The sequence below is a fragment of the Pelophylax lessonae genome (assembly GCF_965119305.1).
Source record: "Pelophylax lessonae genome assembly, chromosome: 5".
NCBI classification, from domain to species: Eukaryota; Metazoa; Chordata; class Amphibia; order Anura; family Ranidae; genus Pelophylax; species Pelophylax lessonae.
In genome coordinates this window covers 267739331-267760877 of record NC_138772.1, presented here as the reverse complement: position 1 = coordinate 267760877, position 21547 = coordinate 267739331, and the positions used below count along the sequence as shown (strand labels likewise).

Below are 21547 nucleotides of genomic sequence, written 5' to 3'. Positions count from 1 at the left end.
TTTACAGATAGTACAAAAAAACATTATTTTATTTGCATTATTTTGCATACCTTATTGAGAAGTTTAATGCAGCACTGGCGCTTTGAGTACAAACTCAGTAGCCAATATTTTATTATTATTCACGTTACCCAATATCTTCCTTAAAAGATCAGACATGTAATATTACGGTTTGCAATTCTTTATGTATTTGTATTATTTTCATTTTGAAGCATTGCGCTACTTCAGATTTGTAAACAATTGAATTTTACATGTGAGGACACATGGGTAGGTTAATTGGCCATTGTATGTGTATGTATTAATGTGACTTAGGAACCTTAGAGTGTAAGCTCCTTGATGGCAGGGACTGATGTTAATGTATAATATGTACACGTAAAGTGCTGCATAAATAGTTGGCACTATAAATATCTGTAATAAAGTCTTATCTATTTAAATAGTTGGCACTATAAATATCTGTAATAAAGTCTTATCTATTTAGAAACGCATTCAGTCTTTTTTAATGTGCTAGATCTCAACTAGACCTTGTAAAAGTCAGTTCTTTATTTTCACTGCTCCTAAAGTGATAATAAACCATGCAAATTTATTTGACTAGCCTCAGGTCAGACACAAAGATGAAGAAAATTCTCTCACTTAAAGTGGAGTTCCACCCTAAATTTATACTTGCCTCCATCTTCTCGCTCCGGTTCACCTGACAAACAAATGGATAATCGCAGTTTTTTTTTTTTTTTACTTACCTTGTAGAGAAAATATACTTACCTTACTTCCTCCCCTCGGCGGCCACGGCGATTCGTCACTTCCTGGCTTTTGCAATGATTCCTCGGAGCTGAACGTCATCGCTCCCAGGAATCAATGCGCCTGCACCGGCCCCGACGTCCGTTCCGGTGCGCGCGCGTCATTCCCTTCTAAACAGCTTCTGGGCATGACGCGCGCGTACCGAAAGTGACGGCGGGGCCGGTGCATCGTGGGACCGAAGGAGAAGGAAGAGGACGCAGAAGAGGATCGCGCTGGCTTCAAGCTGCCCACACCTGAGATGGCAGCGCTGGAGAATACTTTTTCAAGGTAAGTATTTCTCCTAAAAGGTAAGTGCAATCCGGGACAGATCAGAGGCTAGCCATTGTGGAATGTACTAGCCCTGACTGTCCCGGGGGTATTTTTATTAAAAAAAAGTATTCCCTGGGTGGAACTCCGCTTTAAAGAAAAATTCCTGATTTTCCTCCCCAAATAGATGCATTGTGTTTGTAAATGAATCACAACCCCACTGTCAGTTTGTGTGTAACTTACCTCCTTTAGGTGTATACAGCAGGTTTCTGTGTCTGATGTCACTCCTCCTCCTGGCTAATTTTCAAAGTTCTCTGACTTCCTTTTTCCTTTCTTTTCCAGTCCTCCTATCATATGTCCCATGATCTTTTGAGCCTCTGTAGTTTCAGGGCGGGCTATGGGCAGTCACTTGTACCAGTTCTGGGAGTTTATGTGGGTGGGTCCTAAGTTCACTGTGGGCGTTTCTGGGCTTTCATGTGGGTGGTGAAAGGTGTAAGTGTGTCATACCTCCTCCTGTGTCATTCCTGCCTTGCAGCATGCTAAAGAATAAGAGCTTACTGCAATACTACAGAGGAAGGGCTATGGGTTAGTATGAAGATGTTTCCTTCATATGTAAATTAATCTCTTTACAGAGAGCAGGGCTCTGGGAGGGCATCATCTGAGGGTGGGACTTTACTTATTCACACTGTTCAGCATATTTAACTTGGTAGGATTGAATTCTAATTGTGATCTATTCAATCTTACCCAACAGCAGCACAGCTAACTTTTAGAACAGGGGTGTATGAAGGTGCTTCCTTCTTGAATTATGCTGTGATCTGTGAGGTGGGACTTGGGAGGTTTGGACTCTTCCTGTGGGTGTGACTGAGCGGCATTTTTACCAAGTGTACCTAGAAGAATTGATGCGGTTTCATAGGCAAAGGGTGGTCATACCAAAAATGTAATTGATTTAAATATATCTTCTGTTCATTTACCTTCCATTCTGTTAATTGATAAAAATAAACTACTAACCTTTTTTTTCTGAAAGCATTCTTAATTTACAGCATTTTTCACAAATACCCTTTTTCTTGTTTTAGAAGTGATAGCATCACCTCAGTTCTCAGCTGCATAAAGGGCTTGGATAGCAGGGTTTGGAGACTGCAGGGATTCAGGTCAGCAGGAGACAGAGAAACAGCAGTATACTGCTCTTCCCAGTGAAAAGCTGTGTAGGTGGGGCATGTCAGAACAAGTCTTACCACTGGTTTACAGGCAGCCTGTGTTCTCAAGTAGAATACAAACAGACTGACCGGATCATAAGGTATTTCACTCAAAGGAAACCGTTAACAAGAAGTGAATGACCGTCCATAAGGGCAGTCACAAATTAGTCGCGGGACATTTAAGGTGCCTACCTATTCAAGAAATTATGCTAAGACATTTCTAAAAATATCAGTTTATTAGTATATGCGCTCTATTCAGCCACATCAATGCATTGGCTGCTGGTCTATAAAAATGTATGTAAAAAAAATTGTTGAAATCAAAATACATCAACCAAGTGAAACCCCTTATTGCAGTGTTAGGATGTATGTTTTTTTTCATCGTATATCATGGGACACAGAGCAGGTAATAATGACTATCTGGGTTATACGCTACCTTTAGGTGAATGAACACTGGCAACCAATAGACAGGAAGTTCTCCCCATATAACCCCTCCCATATCGGAAGAACCTTAGTTTTTTTGCCAGTGTCTTGAAGGTGGTGGTCATGGCTGTTAAAGCTCTTCAATCCTAAGAATGATGTCCCAGCTTAGGGGCATTCTGATTGGGTCCATTCAAATGGCTAAGCACTAAAAGGAGGGTACCCGAGCCTCAGCTAAGAAGACCCAAGGTTTTTCCTGTAATGTGACCCATCTGGGTGCTGGACCCTGATGAATGGAACCCTGGTTACTTATTTATTATCCCAAGGGTGTGGACCCCATTAAAAAGGGGGACCCGGTCCTTGAAGGTCCAATGACTGACACAGCCCGCCGTTAAAGGATGAAGTTTGGGTCTTAGAAGGATCCTGCGGTGGGACTGGTACGTTTTTTCCCTCTTTTAAAAAAAAAATCTTCTGTTCTGGTCTTTCTCCAAGTGGCCACTGGGGGGCAGTGTACGTTTTTATGCCCTGTGTACTTCTCAGGAGTATTGGACTGTAGTGTCTCCTCCAGCCACTAGAGGGCACAGGTTCGCTCAGTATGGCCTACTCCGTTATAGACAGGAAGTAGGATGGCCATTTTTGATGGAACATGTGGGCTGAAGGATCAGCAAGGCATCTGAGCCATAACTTCAGCCCATGGCTACATTTCTATGGGAGAGCTAGGTGACCAGTCAAGGCATAAAGGTATATTTGTTTACTTACTGCTTAGTTCGAGGGGCTTATACAACTGTCTGTCGATACACCCCCTGTACGGGTATCAGTGCACTTTAAGGAGTTATGTCTCCAGAATAGTGGGCATTTGGTCAGCATGAACCTTTTTTTAGCTTGTTTTAAAGCAGCGTTAAGGCTGTATTGGAGCCTATATGCTTGGCATATCCTGAAAAATCAGTTGGGGCCAAATGCAGTTGAGCTGGTGCAGCATAGTAAACAGCGCGGGCTGTCTTTGAGGTTCTTTCTGTCTCGGGTAGAGAGACTCTTGCCCATCAACATCTTGAAAACCAGGGCAGCCCGTTTGGCGCTGTCATTGGACAACCAGGTTGCGGGGGTGTCCTCTCAGGATTCAGCCGACAATGCAACCCTGGTGGTTTATATCAACCACCAGGGGGGCATCAGGAGCCAATTCATTCAGAAAGACGTGAACCACATACTGACATGGGCAGAGAGGTATAGTCCATGTTTGTCAGCGGTATTCATCTCGGGTGTTGACAATTGGCAGGCAGACTTTCTAAAAAGCCAGCAATTGTGTCCAGGGGAATGGTGTTTCGGCTGATCTGTCAACATCAGGGTACCCCTGACGTAGATCTATTGGCATCCAGGTTCAACAACAAGCTGGACAAGTTTGTGTCCAGAACCATGGATCTGATCGCTATCGGAACAGGTGCCTTAGTGACCCCTTGGTCACAATTCAGCCTGATGTATGCATTTTCTCCGACTTCTGCCACGGTTGTTGAGCAGAATTCAGGTGAAAGGGAAGCCGGTGATCATGGTGGCTCCTGCGTGGCCCAAGAGGCCTTGGTTCGCAGAGGTTGTGAGGTTAGCCGTGGGGGAACCATGGTTGCTTCCATGTTGTCAAGATCTGCTCTCCCAAGGTCCCATATTCCAACCTGCTTTATGGTCGCTGAATTTGATGGCCTGGCTATTGAAATCAGAATTTTGAAGGATCGAGGGATCTCGGGCTCGGTTTTGGCTACATTGATTAATGACAGAAAACCTGTCTCTAGAAGAATCTATTATAGAGTTTGGAAATCCTATATCTCTTGGTGTGAATCCAGGAAATTGCATCCTTGTAAGGATGTCATTGGTAGAATTCTTGCTTTTCTTCAGGTAGGGGTGCTCTTAAAATTGACATTAGGGACCATTAAAGGTCAAGTCTCAGCCTTGTCGGAAAGGCCAAGAGGCAACTACTTCCCACTATCTCTAGGTGGATTTGTCAAGTCCTTGTTCAAGCTTATTTATTAAGGGTAAGATTCAGCTTTTTAAGTTAAAAGCGCATTCTATCAGGAGGGTGAGTGCTTCTTGGGCAGTGCATCAAGTATCTATGGCTCAGATTTGCAGTTTGCTTTTCAGTTCATACATTCACAAGGTTTTATCAAGTGGATGTTAGAGCCCGAGAAGGGGCTCAGTTTGGTATTACCGTGTTGCACGCAGCACTATAAGGTCCTATTGTTTTTTGCCCAGGGGCAGTTATGGGAATCTGTGTCCCCTCCCCTCAAGGGCATTGCTTTAGGACATCCCAGATAGTCATCATTACCTGCTTTGTGTCCCGTGATGTACGATAAAGAAAATTTGATTTTTCCTACAGCTTACCTGTAAAATCCTTTTCTTGGAGTACATCACGGGACACAGAGGTCCCTCATCTCTTTTTCTGGTATCTTCGTTTCTTGCTTCAAAAACGGAGGTTCTTCCTGCATGGGAGGGGTTATATGGGAGCAACTTCCTGTCTATTGGTTGCCAGTGTCCATTCACCTAAAGGTAGCGTATAACCCAAATAGTCATCATTACCTGCTCTGTGTCCCGTGATGTACTCCCAAGAAAAGGATTTTACAGGTAAGCTGTAGGAAAAACCAACACCCCTTAAATAGAAAACCTTCATATACACTATCCAATACCCATAGTTGATTAAAAAGAAGGCACAAAAAAAAGAAAAAGTATGATCCAATTTGCTCCAGCGGGGAAAAAATGGCTTCCTCATCTCCCAAGAGGCAATCAACTTTACCTATAAATATTAGCATCCAGTTATAGTATAGGTGCATCTTATAAAATTAGAATACTATCAAAAAGTTATTTTATTTCAGTAATTCAGTAAAGTAAACGGGTCTTCACGCACTGTGGAACATTTTGCATTCTGTTTGAAAATCAAGGCCCCAGAGTCTTGAGGAAGAGTGGAGAGGCACAGAATCCAAGTTACAGGAGATCTAGTGTGAAGTTTCCACAGTCAGTGATGATTTGGGGAGCCATGTCATCTGCTGGTGTTAGTCCACCATTTTTTATCAAGTCCAAAGTCAGCGCAGATCAGTAAATTCTAGAGCTTCCCTCTGCTAATCAGCTTTATGGAGATGCTGATTTCATTTTCCAGCAGGACTTTGCACCTGCCCATACTACCATAAGTACCAATACCTGGTTTAGTGATCATAGTATTACTGTGCTTGATTGGTCAGCAAACTTGCCTGACCTAAACCCCATAGAGAATCTATGGAGTATTGTCAAAAGGAAGATGAGAGATGCTGGACCCTACAATGCAGACGAGCTGAAGGCCACCATCAAAGAAACCTGGGCTTCCATAACACCTCAGCAGTGCCACAGGCGTGGCACCCTGGTTTTCTTCAGGGGTGCCTTGGCAAAATGGCAACAAATTGCACTGGGGGTCACATTAGCAAATAGAAGAGAAACTGAGGGAGAAGAGAAACCCTAGAATACTAGTCCGTACCAGTTTGCAATAGTGGAGGAATAAATCACTTCTAATGTTGGTTGGCCCATGTGTATGGATGTTGCTGCAATATGTAAAACTATTCGTTTTTAGTTTAGGTTTTTTTTTATATTTTAGAATGGGGTGCCTCGAGATTGTACAGAATTGTTAAGGGTACCACAACTGAAAAAAGGTTGAGAAACACTGGTGGTAACGCATCTATATAAAATATGAGTTCCACTTTTTGATTATATTCAACTTTTATGAGATACACCTGATGTGTGCATTTAGGAAAGAATCTAGGCTTTTCTTAAAACAGGGAGTCTATTCCACATGCAACATTTTAGCACATTTGAAGGGGCATGTATTATACATCTAATTTCCTGACTACCTATCACAATTTTGGAGCACAAGGACAGTGGAAACACCCATAAAATGACCAGATTTTGGAGAGTAGACATCAAGGTATTTAGGAGGCATAGTGAGTCTTTTGATAGATATACACTATATTACCAAAAGTATTGGAACGCCTGCCTTTACATGCATATGAACTTTAATGGCATCCCAGTCTTAGTCCCTATGGTTCAATATTGAGTTGGCCCACCCTTTGCAGCTCTAACAGCTTCAACTCTTCTGGTAAGGCTGTCCACGAGGTTTAATAGTGTGTCTATGGGAATGTTTGGCCATTCTTCTAGAAGCTCATTTGTGAGGTTAGGTACTGTTGTGGATGAGAAGGCCTGGCTCAAAGTCTCTGCTCTAATTTATCCCAAAGGTGTTCTATTGGGTTGTGGTCAGGACTCTGTGCAGGCCAGTCAAGTTCCTCCACCTCATGTCTTTATGGGCCATGCTTTGTGCACTGGTGTGCAGTCATGTAACAGGAAGGGGCCACCCCCAAACTGTTCCCACAAAGTTGGGAGCATTAAATTGTCCAAAATGTCTTGGTATGCTGACGCCTTAAGAGTTTCCTTTACTGGAAGTAAGGGGCCAAGCCCAGCCCCTGAATCTACTTTCAGGAAGATCTATCATTGTACATGGAAATCGTACATCTCATGGTGTGAATTGCTGAAAGTGCACCCTTGCTTGTTTTCCGTAGCTAGGGTTTTGGCCTTTCTTCAAAAAGGGGTTGAACAGCATTTGGCTTTGGGCACTATCGAAGACCAAGTGTCGACTTTGGCTGTGTTTTTCCAACATCCTTTAGCTACGCATGCCTTGATTTGCACCTTTATTCAGGGGGTGCCTCATATGGCGCCTCCGAGGCGATCTCCGTTACCTCCTTGGGATCTGAATTTTGTATTATCTGTTGTTCTCAAAATGAGGTTTTTGAAAATTAGGGAGGTTCCCCTGCTTACATTATCTCAGAAGGTTGCCTTTTTCTTTTAGCTATCCCTTCTGCCTGGAGGGTGTCTGAATTGGTGGCGCTGTCTTGCCGTTCACCTTATCTGGTGGTCCACAGAGATAAAGTGGTACTTCGAACTAATCAGCCGTTTCTTCCTAAGGTGGTTTCTGATTTCCAGTTGAATGAATACATTGTGCTGCCTTCACTCTGTCCTAAGCCCAAGCATCTCAAGGAAATTGCTTTTCATTCTTTGGGTGTGGTTCAGGCAATTAGAGTTTACCTGGCAGCTACTGAATCTTTCAGGAAATCGGTCTCTTTTTGTCCTTCCCAAAGGACTTTGTAAAGGAATGGCTGTGTCTGCTGTGACCATATCCATATGGATCCGGCAGACAGTGGTTCAGGCTTAAGTACAAAATTCAGCCTAGTGCTCAATCCGAAGGGGAAGACTGGCGTGCTGCTCTCCTCAGGCAGGGAACTCCAACATTGGTACATAGAAAAAGAGAGAAAGGAGGCGCAAACACCTAGTGCATTACCCGTGGTCACTGTTTGCAAAATTTTTAATAAAATGCCAAATGCATACTCACAGACCTAAAGATGATAAAATCATGTTACAAGCATCCACCATGTGTGAACTGGAACAAGTCCTTCAGTCAGGACCCCTAACGCATTTCGGGGGTCAGGCCCCCTTCTTCAGAGCTTCTTCAGTGGTTCAGGCTTATTCACTAAAGGGTCAGATTCCTCCCTTTCCTGTGAAGGCGCATTCTACGAGGGCGCTGAGTGCCTCTTGGGCTTTTCGCCATCAGGCATCAGTGATGCAAGCTTGGAAGGTGGCAATTCGGTCGTCTGTGCACACGTTCACAAAATTCTACAAGGTAGATGTGTTGGCATCTTCGGATGCCTCTTGTGGCCGCAAGGATTTTGCAGGCTGCTGTCTAAAGAGAATTTATATTTCTATTATGTCCTCCGACAGTCGCCGCCCACTCATACAGTCTTCACCAATGGGGTATTGACCTCATCTCCACAGGAGTAACTAGGCATAAGACTTGTTAAAAAAACAAAGCATTTACATAGACACATTAATGGGGGCTGTCCCACTGGTCCAATACCCCCCTACAATCAGCCATCCCAACTCAGTTTGTCTTCTGCCTAGTTAAGGAGTAAGATAGGCTTCCCTGTGCTGGGGCTACTGTCTCAGCCTTCTTCTATTTTATGATTTTATTTGCTGCAAATGTGTTTTTCTTTGCACTACTAGCTGTTTATTTTGTCAGCATTAGTTAGTCGGATCTTCGGATGAAGACGGCGTTTGCGGAGCTGGGAGTCGGACTGGTCGTCCTGGTTTTTCCAGGACAGAGGGCCTGATGGAATCCCAGCCCGCCATTGAGCGTTTAGCAGGCTATGTGTTCGCCCTGGCCTCGCAAACGACCCATCCCTGTCCTCAGGGATGCAGCCTGCGAGGTGGCTACCTCGCCCGGACGCCTCATCCACGGTTTTCCGTGCACTGTTAGCGTCCTATGTTTTTGGCTGACGGCACCCCTGCCATCTGAGGGTGGGCGGTTTCCCGACGATGAGAGACACCCCACGCCATTGAGTACAGGTAAGTACATTCTGTGTGGGGCCTCTGTCTGGGGCTGGCAGTCCTGTGTGTCTGTTATCCCCTCATGTCTGTGCGTTTTTGTACTCCCTGATCCCGGTCCCTGCGGAGGTTCCTCTCACAGCCAGTGAGCTGTGTGGGTTTGTGGGTGGGGGGGGTCCCTCTCCTGTGTCACTTTATGGTGCTTTTTGGAGGTACAGACACGTGTGGCGACCGCTGCGGGGTTAAACACCGCCGGTTCGCCATTTTAGGTGTGGGCAGCATGTCTGGCTTCACTATGGGCGCTTATACAGCATTGTATGTGGTGTGTTTTGGCGCCTTGCGGCGCCATCTTGTGTGTGGCAAAACGTTCGTTCTGAGCACATGTCGGCGGCCATTTTCCCTAAGCCTCCTATTACTTTCTATAGGCAACCATTTTTCCTTGGCCTGCAGTCTGTTCAGTCTCTTGCGTTGACATCACTTCGTCCCTCTGTCCAGGAGAGATCGGCTACAGTGGTAACACTTGTGGGGGTCTGTCTGCTGTCCTTTTTTTGTGTGCAAATACTTCTGGCAATCAGTTTATCCTGCTCAGGGGTCTGTTTGTCACAGTCTTGTAGCGGTGTGCTGCGGGGGTCCGCGGCACGCTTAAAGGGCCAGTACCTTTAAAAAAAAAAATAACTTTTTTATTATGGAATCTCAGGACAGCAAATTTCCCACAGCCTTAGTGGGGGATTCAGGTTCCTCTGAATCTTCTGCTCTGTCTACTTTGTCTGCTGCAGTGGCGACTTTGGTGTCCAAAGTGGGTATATTCTGATGACTGAACGTGCTGACAGAAAAAGACCTTGTTTTTCCTTGTCTTCTGATTCTGAATCTGACAGGGTTGCCGTAGGTGGCGTGCCCCTTGAAGGGTCTCGCTCTTCTCTGTCTGAGGGGGAGGCGGAGGTTGCAGGGGTGGATGATTCCCCCCGGGACGGCCGAGGACCGCGCAGCTATGGATGGGCTAATCCTTGCCATCAAGGAAACACTACATTTAGAGGATGAGCCCAATCCTCCGGGCATTGTGTCCTCTTTTGGTACACACAGCGGCGCAGGTGTTCCCTTGCCCCGCTGAGTTTCACGATACTGTGAATGATCAATGGCGTCATTTAAAACGCACCTTTGTGGTGCCAGAAAAGTTTCAACTCCTTTTTATCCCTTTGCGTCTCCTATGGATTCGCGCTGGTGTTTGGCCCCTTAGGTGGATCACACTGTGGCCAGATTAAACAAGGCCACTCTGGTACCCATCGACGATTCTCCGGTGTTTAGGGATCCTACGGATAGGAGGATGGAATCCCTTGCCCGCCATGCCTACATGGTGGCGGGTTCCCTGCTAAAGCCTATTTCCGCATGGAATCGCTTCGCTCGGTGGTAGCCTCCCTGAGTCCAGGCGAGTTCCTGGCCTCTATCGACCTGAAGGATGCGTACGTATCTACACATCCCCATTTTCGAGGGTCATCAGAGGTACCTCCAATTCGCTATCGCGGAGGAACATTATCAGTTTGTGGCGTTAACCTTTCGGTCTCGCTTCGGCTCCAAGGGTGTTTACCAAAGTGCTGGCTTCCATTCTGGGCCTGTTACGGGCACAGGGCATTGCAGTCTTGGGATATCTGGACGATCTCCTGTTAAGATCGAGCGCCAGCCAGAGCCTGCTGCGCGATCTGTCCACTACAGTTCAGACGCTTCAGGAGTTCGGATGGACCATCAACGTGCAGAAGTCGACCTTGTCTCCTTCGGTTCGTCTCCCATATTTGGGAATGGTTCTGGACTCTGCTCAAGCGAAAGTGTTCCTGCCGGAGGACAAGCTCCGGACCCTACAGAACGAGGTCAGGGCCCTCAGGGAAAACAAATCCTCGTCACTCAGGACCTGTATGCGGTCCCTGGGGTTGATGGTGTCAGCCTTCGAGGCGATACCGTTTGCACAGTTTCACACAAGGTCTCTCCAAGCGGAGATCCTGGCCATATGGGACAGGCTCCCTCAGTCCTTGGATCTGAGAGTGTCCGAGTCCCCAAACCAGAATGGATCTTCTGTGGTGGCTTCAGTCCCCGGCTGTGGCGGACGGCAAATCCTTCCGGCCGTTACTGTGGACAGTACTTACTACGGATGCTAGCCTGTCGGGCTTGGGTGGAGTCCTGGGCAACCTGTCGGCCCAAGGCACTTGGTCGGTGGAGGAGTCCTCCCTCCCCATTAACATATTGGAATTGAGAGTGATCAGGCTGTGCCTGCTCCATTGGTCGGATCGTCTTCAGGGCCGTCCTGTACGGGTGCAGACGGACAATGCCACTGCGGTGGCTTACATCAATCACCAAGGGAGCACCAGGAGTGCCCGGGCGGCCCAGGAAGTGACCAGTATTCTGTCTTGGGCCAAGACTCATGTCCCGGCAATATCGGCAGTTCACATTCCGGGTGTAGAGAATTGGCAGGCTGATTATCTGAGCCGCCAGACCCTGGACCAGGGAGAATGGTCCCTGCACCCGCAGGTGTTTCAAATGCTGTGTGCGAAGTGGGGATCCCCGGATTTGGATCTGTTAGCCTCTCAGCTAAACCACAAGGTGGAAAGGTTCGTGGCAAGAACGCGCGATCCTCTTTCAGTTGCCTCGGACGCCCTGGTGGTGCCTTGGCATCAGTATCATCTGATATATGCCTTTCCTCCCATTCAGTTGTTGTCCTGGTTCCTCCGCAGGTTGGCCTCGGAACCAACATTGGTGATTCTGGTGGCGCTGGACTGGCCTCGCCGGTCCTGGTACGCGGACATCGTTCACCTGGCCGTCGAGCCTCCATGGCGGCTGCCAATAGGAGAAGATCTACTGTCTCAGGCACCGATCTTCCATCCTGCTTTACAGTCGCTGGCTTTAACGGCATGGCTGTTGAAAGCCAGGTCCTGAGAGACAGGGGTCTCTCCTCGGAGGTCATTCCTACCTTGATCAAGGCTAGAAAAGCCTCGTCTGGTAAGATTTATTACCGTACATGGAAAGCTTCTTTTGCCTGGTGTGAGTCCAGGGGCTTCTCTCCTCGTTCATACTCGGTGGCGAGAGTTTTGGCTTTCCTTCAGTCTGGTGTGGACCAGCGCCTTGGGTTGGCCACGATTAAGGGCCAGGTATCTGCACTGGCTGTCCTTTTCCAGCGCCCGTGGCATCTGATTCCTTGATTCAGACCTTCATTCAAGGTGTGCGTCACTTAGCCCCTCTTCGAAGGGAGCCCTTACCTCCATGGGACTTGAACTTGGTTCTGTCCGTGTTACAACGTTCCCCGTTTGAAAACATCAGGGAAATCTCGTTAACTCTGCTGTCTAAAAAGGTTGCCTTTATTGTGGCGATCACTTCTGCTCGCAGAGTGTCGGAGTTAGCGGCCTTGTCTTGCCGCTCCCCTTACCTGGTGGTCATAGGGATAGGGTGGTCTTGCGACCTAACCCGTCCTTTCTTCCAAAGGTGGTTTCTGATTTTCGCCTTAATGAGGACATTGTTTTGCCTTCACTCTGTGCGAATCCTAAGGAGGTTGCTTTGCATTCCTTGGATGTTGTCAGGGCGATCAGGGTTTACCTGTCGTCGACTGAATCCTTTCGGAAATCGGATTCTCTTTGTCCTTCCTGAGGGACCTCGGAAGGGTATGGCTGCGTCTGCGCGACCATTTCAAATTGGATCAGACAGACAATTGTACAGGCCTATTCGATTAAGGAACGGGTACCGCCCTTCCCGGTCAATGCGCACTCTACCACAGCGGTGAGTGCGTTCTGGGCCTTCCGACATCAGGCTTCGGTAGTCCAGGTGTGCAAGGCTGCGACTTGGTCGTCAGTGCACACCTTTTCCAAATTCTACAAAATTGATGTTCTGGCAGCAGCTGATGCCTCCTTTGGCCGCAAAGTTCTCTGTGCGGCAGTACCATAAAGTGACCCTAGTTTTGTTACGGGTCTCTGGCTGTTGGGGTTGTTTATCCCCTTGGTTATTTGCTTTCCTGGGTTGTTGCTCCTGTTGAGCTTTTTCTGTTACCCAGAAGGTTACCTTTCTGTTCACGTAAGGTTCCTTTCTCTGACGTGGGTACTGCGTTGCCTTTCTGACGGTTGCGTTTCCCACCCCTCATGTCTACACTGCTTTGGGACATCCCCATTGGTGAAGACTGTATGAGTTGGTGGCGACTGTTGGAGGACGTAAGAGAAAACAATTTTTGTAAAATCTTACCGTAAAATTCCTTTCTCTGAGTCCTCCGACAGTCGCCGCCCCCGCCCCTCTATTGGGGTTCTTGTAGACTTAACTGCTTGCTACCAAACTGAGTTGGGATGGCTGATTGCAGGGGGCTATTGGACCAGTGGGACAGCCCCCATAGGTGTGTCTATGTAAATGCTTTGTTTTTTAACAAGTCTTATGCCTAGTTACTCCTGTGGAGATGAAGTCAATACCCCATTGGTGAAGACTGTATGAGTGGGCGGCGACTGTCGGAGGACTCCGAGAAAGGAATTTTACGGAAAGATTTTACAAAAATTCAGTTTTTCTCTTTGAGGGTGTAGGTTTTTTTTCTAGGTGAGCTCCAGTTGTTCCTGGTTGAGCTCCTTGTTACCTGGTTGGCTACTTAAGCTTTTGAGAATTACGTTCTTTTCTGCGTTGTTTTCCCACCCCTCATGCTAATACTGCTTTGGGACGTTCCAATGGTCAAGAAGATATGAAGCTGCGTCTGTCAATGAACGATAGAGAGAACTGGATTTTTGACTTCCCGTAAAATCCTTTTCTCTGAAGTTCATTGACAGACGCAGCACCCGCCCCTCTACTTATGAGTGGAATGGGGTTGTTGTCTTCTAAACACTGCTTGCAACAGAACTGAGGGCTATAGCAGAGTATGTGAGGTTATGCCTGCAGGAACAGCCCCCATAGACGTGGTGACATCTTTTTCCTGCTTAGTGTCCTATTCCCGAAGGGAGGAGCATAACCCAATGGTCAAGAAGATATAAAGCTGCGTCTGTCAATGAACTTCAGAGAAAAGGATTTTACGGGAAGTCAAAAATCCATTTTTTTTTTTTATTGATCTTATGTAATAATCTAATTTTCTGAGATACAGAGTTTTCACTAGCTATAAGCTATAATTATCACAATAAAAGAGAAAGGAAAAAATAAATGATTTGAAACATATCACCCTGCGTGTAACACATCCTATATAAAATGAGTTTCATTTTTTGAATTGAATTACTGGACTAAGCAATCTTTTTTTGATATTCAAATTTTATGAGATGATGAGATTTCCCTGCTGTTTGGGTTATCATCCCTTAAAGGTGGATGATTGTATGCAGTTTGAGTACTCGGGTTCTCGTCCAACAATGCAGGATGAGGGGTTCTGGGGTAGCCTGCTTTGAAAGGACTAATATACAGGGTTTTTAGAATTGGTAAGTCCTTGTTTGGGACAAAATGATAAAAAAAATTTAAAAAGCATAAAATAATAATATAAAACATAATTTTATGGAAAGACGAAACTCTGCAAGTAATTATTTAAAATATTTGATTCTATGTGATCTTACCTACACTTTAGAATTGTTTGTTTTTTTGGAATAAAAAAAAAAAAGAATGTTCTACTATTATGTTCTACTAATATTAAAAGCTGCTGGCTTTTAATATTAGGACACTTACCTGTCCAGGGATCCAGCGTTGTCTTCAGGTCCAGGCACTGTAACTGCTTGCGGCTTCACAGCTGGCTTTCCACTGCACATGTAAAATCTGCGCTGTGCTTTGTGAACGGTCCCAGAGGGTGCAACATCCACTCGGATCGCCACATGTCAAAACCAGGTACCTGCTGCCCCACCCCCAAAATAAAAAAGTTCCAAGTATGGTAGAGGATGGGGAGGAGGCAGACATGCAGAACTTCACCATTTGGGTGATCTGCTTTAATGCCTATTTACATTTTTAAGCTTCAAAATTTTTGTTGCTGCTGTTCTATCATTTGCCTAACCATGCTTTCGTTGCCTACTTTGTTATGCTATGCTTATTGTGAACACATCACTTTTCCTTGTTCCAGATTTTTTGAAGAGTCAACTGGAAATATATGTCAGAAAGCTCAAAGTACCTGTGCATGTACTTCGCATGGAACAACGCTCAGGCCTGATTAGAGCCAGACTTAAAGGTGCTGCTGCTTCCAAAGGACAAGTCATCACATTTCTTGATGCACATTGTGAGTGTACAGTAGGTTGGCTGGAACCTTTGCTAGCACGGATTAAACATGACAGGTAAATCTATTCTGTTGTTAAGGTTGATATTGATGTGTATGCCTTCCTTTTATCAGTCCCAAACATCACGCCACTTTACAGTTACACAAATTTAAGTACTGTGCTGCCTGAATGCACTTTTATGTGTATTATTTAGAAAAGATAGTTAGAATAAATTAATTTGATGGGGAAAAAAGTATTAAACATCTAATTTAGATGTAGTGTTCTGTATGATGAATATCACTACATATGAAAATATTTATTTTTCAGGGACCTATAGAAATAGAACTTGCGTAAAACCAGGATGACATAGTAGAGAAAAGTACTTTTTTCAAAACAAGGTTGTTTTTCTGCTTCATAAACCTCTAAAATAAAGCTTAGTGTCAATAAGAGGACTATAAGGTCGCCTGAGTTTTGTGTAGGTGGATTCTGGGGGAACTGCTTTGGTGTATATGATTAGAAAACTGGACGCTTCTTTAAATAAATATTGTTATAGCTTCTATAGTAATGATAAGAACAGGTTCATATGCCAACACTTCCTAGTACATACAGACTTTTAGGACACAAGGGATTATCTGAGAATGATTTAGGTTTTTCAGCATTGGTTAAACTTGAGGAACTTCAATTTTTTTTTTTTTTTCTTGTAACCTGATTATGTAGTTGAACAGCCTTTCTCCCAGGGCTGATCTACCATCCTGCCTTACAGTCGCTGATTTTATTGGCTTAGCTATTGAAAGCCAGGTACTGAAGGATAGAGGTCTGTCTGGATCCGTAATCCCCTACTATCGTGAAGGCGAGGAAGTCTTCTTCCAGCAAGATATACCATCGTATGTGGAAAGCGTAAATTTCTTGGTGTGAGTCGATTGGCGCTCATCCTCGATCCTTTTCTGTGGCTCGAATCTTAACCTCTTTAACCACAGGGCGTTGATTAGAAGTTGTCCTTGAATACCATTGAGGGCAATCTTCAGTGACTCCTAGCCACGCACTGTTTAGTACGTACCTTCATTCAAGGGGTTCAACGTGTGCCTCCATCTGTTTGTTCTCTTTTGTTGTCATGGGATTTAAATTTAGTACTTTCGGTTCTCTAGAGACCTCCATTTGAGAATATTCGGGAGATTCCCTTGTCTACCTTATCCCAGAAGGTGACATTCTTGGTGGGTATTACCTCGGCCCACAGGGTATCCGAATTGGAGGCATTATCCTCTCGCTATTTAGTGGTCCATAGGGATAAAGGGGTTCTTTGTCCCTGTCCATCACTCCTGTCCAAAGTTGTCTCTGACTTCCATTTGAATGAGGACATTGTGTTGCCTTCCTTGTGTCCCAAGCCGGCTCATCCCAAGGAATTTGCTTTGCATACCTTGGATGTGGTTCGTGCGATTTGGGTGTACCTGGCAGCTACTGAGTCTTTTCGGAGATCAGACCTGCTTTTTATGGTTACGGGCAGACCAAGAAAAGGGCTGGCCACTTCTTTGGCTACCATCTCCAGATGGATCAGACGGTGACTCAGGCCTATTCCATTAAAGGTCAGGTTCCACTTTTCCCTGTCACGTCGCATTCTACTCGGGCACTGAGTGCTTCTTTGGCCTTCCATCATCAGGCATCAATATCGCAAGTTTGCAAGGTGTCTACTTTTACGTCCATGCATACCTTCACAAAATTCTATAAGGTAAATATTTTGACATCTGCAGATGCTTCTTTTGGCCGCAAAGTTTTGCAGGCTGCTGTTTTAAGAGAGGCTGTTCCCTCTTGAGGGGTGTTTTTTCTTTAAACCTTTATTTTTAAGATGGGGCTCCTGTGTTCTTGTTAAGGGCTCTTATGTTTAGCCTTGGGTTATTCTCCCCACCCCTCCTTTTCTTTTTGACACTGCTTTTGGACGTCCCACTAGTTATGATTTATGGAGCGCTGTGTCCGCCGATGAATGAAAGAGAAAATGGGATTTTTGTATTTACCGTAAAATACATTTTTCTGAGTTCCGACACAGCACCCACCCGTCTATGGAGTTCTGATCCTTCTAATACTGCTTGCTACTAAACTGATTACCTAGAGCAGAGAGGGGGGTTTTATACCAGCGGAGGACGGCGCATGGGCGTAGCCAGGTGTTTTTTTTGTAATGGCTAGTCTTACTCCTGGAGGAGGCAATATAACCCGCTAGTTATGATTCATGGAGCGCTGTGTCTGTCAAACTCAGAGAAATGGATTTTATGGTAAGTACAAAAATCCTGTTTTTTTTTTATTAGTGTAATATTCTAATCTTCTGACATACTGAATTTTGGGTTTTTACTAGCTGTAAGCCATAATGCTTAAATTTAAAAGCAAGCAATGCATGAAATGTATCACTCTGTGTGTAACACATTTATATAGAATATATGCATTTCACTTTAATTGTAATAAAGTAACTTTTTATGATGTTTTGAGGTTGTTAAGCCAATATTTACAATTCATATCATCATCTTTGTTTAATAATGCTGTGTGCCCCAGTGTCTGTGCCTTATAAAAAAAAAATCAGCACCGCTCGGTGCTTGCGTGACCTGCCACCTCTCTCGAGCTGCAATGGGCAGGGCCAAGAAAACCCCTGCTAACGTTCGTCGGAGGGGAGAGGCGGCCGGTCACGTGAGTTCCGAGCGGAGCTCTGAAATCAGGTATAGAACAGCTAATTTTTTTGTAAGGCACAGACACTGGGGGACACAGCATTTTTAAACAAAGAGGATAGTGTGGAACTTTAAATGTAACTTCAGCAGCAGGAGGGGAGGAGATGGGCACTGATACAAAGCTGACAGGCAGGGAGGGGGGGGGGGGACAGAGGAGAACTGCGGATGATGGAGGCACAGAAACTGACCACGGTGTCAGGGCTCTGCAGCCATGATAAATCGTGGTCAATTTTCGGGGGGGGGGGGGGGGGAGAACAGAAAAAAGCAGGGTTTCAGGTGATGGAAGGGGCCAAATTACACTGCACAAGCACTGTGCTGTTATACATACTTTAAAGGAACAGGATCAATTTTTTTTAGGGTAACACTTTTAAGTGCTTGGCACACACTTAATTGTTTGGTTGATAGAACTGTTAATACACCACATTGAAAAAACCTGAAGGTGATAAATGGCACCAAAAGAAAGCTCTATTTGTGTGGGAAAAAAATGATATACATTTTTTTTTTTCTGGGTACAGCGTTGCATGACCGTGCAATTATCGAGTAAAGTCGTGCCACCTCGCAAAAAATGACCTGGTCATAAAGGGGGTTAAACCTTCTGGAGTTGAAGTGGTTAATATTTTTATGATGATGCTGCTAAGGATTGGTGGAAGCAGTAGACACCGCTCGTTCACCCCAGGTGCCTTGAGCTACATTGATAAAGCCAGGATCTACACAAGAACAGTTTGTCACATTGCCTTTCTGCCCATTCACACCTCCCAGGGTGCTCACAAAGATCTTAGACCTTTGCTTGCCCTTTTTAGAACTCCGAGAATCATAGTGACAGGATGTATAGATGACTCATTCCAACAGACCAGATGTGCTATGTTAAGGCTCTCTATTCCACCCTGCTTCACATATATATATATATATGAAGTAGTTTTCTAGCAAAGGTGAATTTTACATTTAGGAGAGAGATGTTTGAATTGGCCTGGACTGAATGTAGAAATATAGACCTCATTAGCTAGTACTGTACAATATTAACCACTTCAGCCCCGGATGGTTTTACCCCCTTAATGACCAGGCCATTTTTTGCGATGCGGCACTGCGTTGCTTTAACTGACAATTGCGCAGTCGTGCGACGCTGTAAACCAAATAAAATTGATGTTTTTTTTCCCCTCACAAATATAGATTTCTTGTGATGTTGTTTGATCACATCTGCGGTTTTTATTTTTTGCACTATAAACAAAAAAAAGACTGCCAAAAGAATCAAATTTCCTTTCTCTAGCGCTCATCGACAGACGTAGTCCTCGGTGATACACCACCTTCGGGTTATGTTACCTCCGCAGGAGCAGGACTAGACAGGAAATTAAAAAGCTCTGGCCACACCCTAGGGGCAGTCCCAGAGGGTATATCCTCTCTCTCTCTGCCTCAGCAAATCAGTTATTTTCTGTCTAGTTAGGAGTAAGGACCTAGATACCTTGCTGGGATCTTAGGTCCTGGCAAGAAATTTTTTTCTAAAAGGATTTTTGGACAGCTTTTTTTCTCCAGTGTTCCTGTGAGATCTTCAAGCAAGAAAGCTGAACTGGGCGACGGGCTGGATGTTGAGATCCGGTGGTCACCCCAGTTCAGCCTACGAGCGCGTGCAGGCCATAGCTCCGCGCTGAGTCGGCCGCGACAAAGTCCCATTAAAGGACTGAACCCGCGAGTTAAACGTCTCGCTGAAACGCCAAAGACCATGAGTCACGGCGTCTGTATCGGTCGACAGCCCTCCCGCCCCGGTGGAGAGGGGTACTGTCAGGAGTTGGTGCCCGCCTGGTTCCGGTATGGTGAGTAGTATGTTCCCCCTGTTTTCCCTGACGGGTTTTGTGGTGAACGCGGGCCCCTCTCTGTATGGTAAGAAAGAGTTTCTTTCTATCCTATAACATGTCACAAATCCTCCTACTTTGAGTGTGATTTTATGTGTGCAAAAGCCAGGAGGCTTGGTTTGGGAGCTAACAATCTATTGTATACATGTTTTAAAGATGTAATCTGTGGCATTCTGGGAATCTTATGGGTTAAGTATAAGCTACCTACCAGTCAGAAGCCATGGACATGTAGACTGCCTTCCAAGTCAGATCTCCAGCTAATAGCAGGCCTCCCGAACGGCCATGCGGTCCGCCAGGGCCGGTACCGCCAAACACGCCATATCCCCATGCAGAGAGAGTGTTGTGTGCCTGCAGCACACCGCTAGTCAGCACAGGCCGCCGCCATTTTTTTTGCTGGATCGCACGAGCCGCCATTTTGGCGTAGCCTCGTGTCTCCAGCATGGGGGCGGCCATGTTTTAGGTGATTCTACACCTCGTGGAGCTTGGGGGAGGCGCCGGAAGGCGTACAGAGGGGCGGAGCCGCCTCCTTTCTTCCTGGGCAGCCAGCCAAAAGACTTCCTGTTTGTCTAAGACAGCGCTGTAAGCTGTTGCAGTTCAACTCTGAACATCAAGTGGTGAGCCTGGGGGTCTATCTCTATCTCTCTCTCTCTCGATCGATAGGGATCCCTAGCAGGTAACACTAAGGGGTTTTTTGTGGCGCTGAGGGTCAAAAAAAAAAAAAAAAAAGTTTTTCTTTACTTTGAATTATATCATCCAGGAAGTAACTGGAGTTATTATGGACCCTGCCACACAGATTCCCCCACCTGTTTCCCTCGAGGGGGCCTCGGGACCCGCCGGTGTACAGAGTATAGAGTCATTTACAGCAATTTTGGAGTCTATGGTGGCTCGGGTGGAGGCGGCCTGTCAGGGACGGGGGTCAAGGAAGCGACCCCCGCCTACCCCTATACTATCTGACACCTCTGACTCTGATTCAGAGATGGTCACTGCAGTTGCAGGTTCCTCTGCAAGGGCTGCTATCCCAGGTAAAGCCCCCTCAGACAGTGAGGAGGACGCTTCTTCTCCTGCTATAATTCAGGAAGAAGCATTGGTGGACGCACTAGTTGTGGCAGTGCAAGAAACCTTAAAACTTGAGGCTTTACCGGCAGAGGCAACTGAAACAGAGAGGCCTTTTGGGACTAATAAGCCCATCAAGACGGCGAAGGCTTTTCCTGTACCTAAATGTTTTGGAAATCAGATTAAAGGAGAATGGGAACATTCTAAACGTACCTTTACTATTTCCAAGCGTATTGCTAGACGCTATCCGTTTGAGGAATCCATCATTAAGAAATGGACAGTACCACCAGTCGTGGATCCGCCTATTTCCAGGCTGAATAAAGCCACGGTTATTCCAGTGGAGGACACTTCGTCCTTTAAGGATCCGGTGGATCGAAAGATAGAAGCGGAGTCCCGCACTATCTTTTCTCTGATAGGGTCAGCATTTAGACCAGTAATTGTTATTGGTCTAGTTTCCCAGACACTTACAGAATGGGCGAAGATGGTACGCCAAGATCTTAGGGGAAAAGATATTCCCCAGGAGACATCTGATTTGATAGAACAGATCATACAAGGGCTACGGTTTATCTGTGACGCAGCCTTGGACACTACTCCCTTGTTAGGGCATGCATCTAAGTTAGCAGTGATCCTCAGACGTGTGCTGTGGTTAAAATGCTGGTCAGCTGACCTAGGTTCCAAAAAGACTTTGACCAATCTCCCTTTCCAGGGGAATCGTCTATTTGGAGCCAACCTAGATGAAATCATTAAGGATGCCACCGGGGGCAAGAGTA

At 45.7% G+C, this 21547-nt stretch overlaps 1 protein-coding gene across 1 annotated transcript in view; it reads left to right on the top strand.

The window, feature by feature from the left end:
• Nucleotides 1-21547, top strand: part of GALNT1 (polypeptide N-acetylgalactosaminyltransferase 1) — a 375931-nt gene that overhangs the window by 248433 nt on the left and 105951 nt on the right. Inside the window, exon 5 of the mRNA XM_082258175.1 lies at nt 15046-15253. Within this exon, the coding sequence (XP_082114301.1) occupies nt 15046-15253 (208 nt within the window). The remainder of the gene's footprint in view (nt 1-15045; nt 15254-21547) is intronic.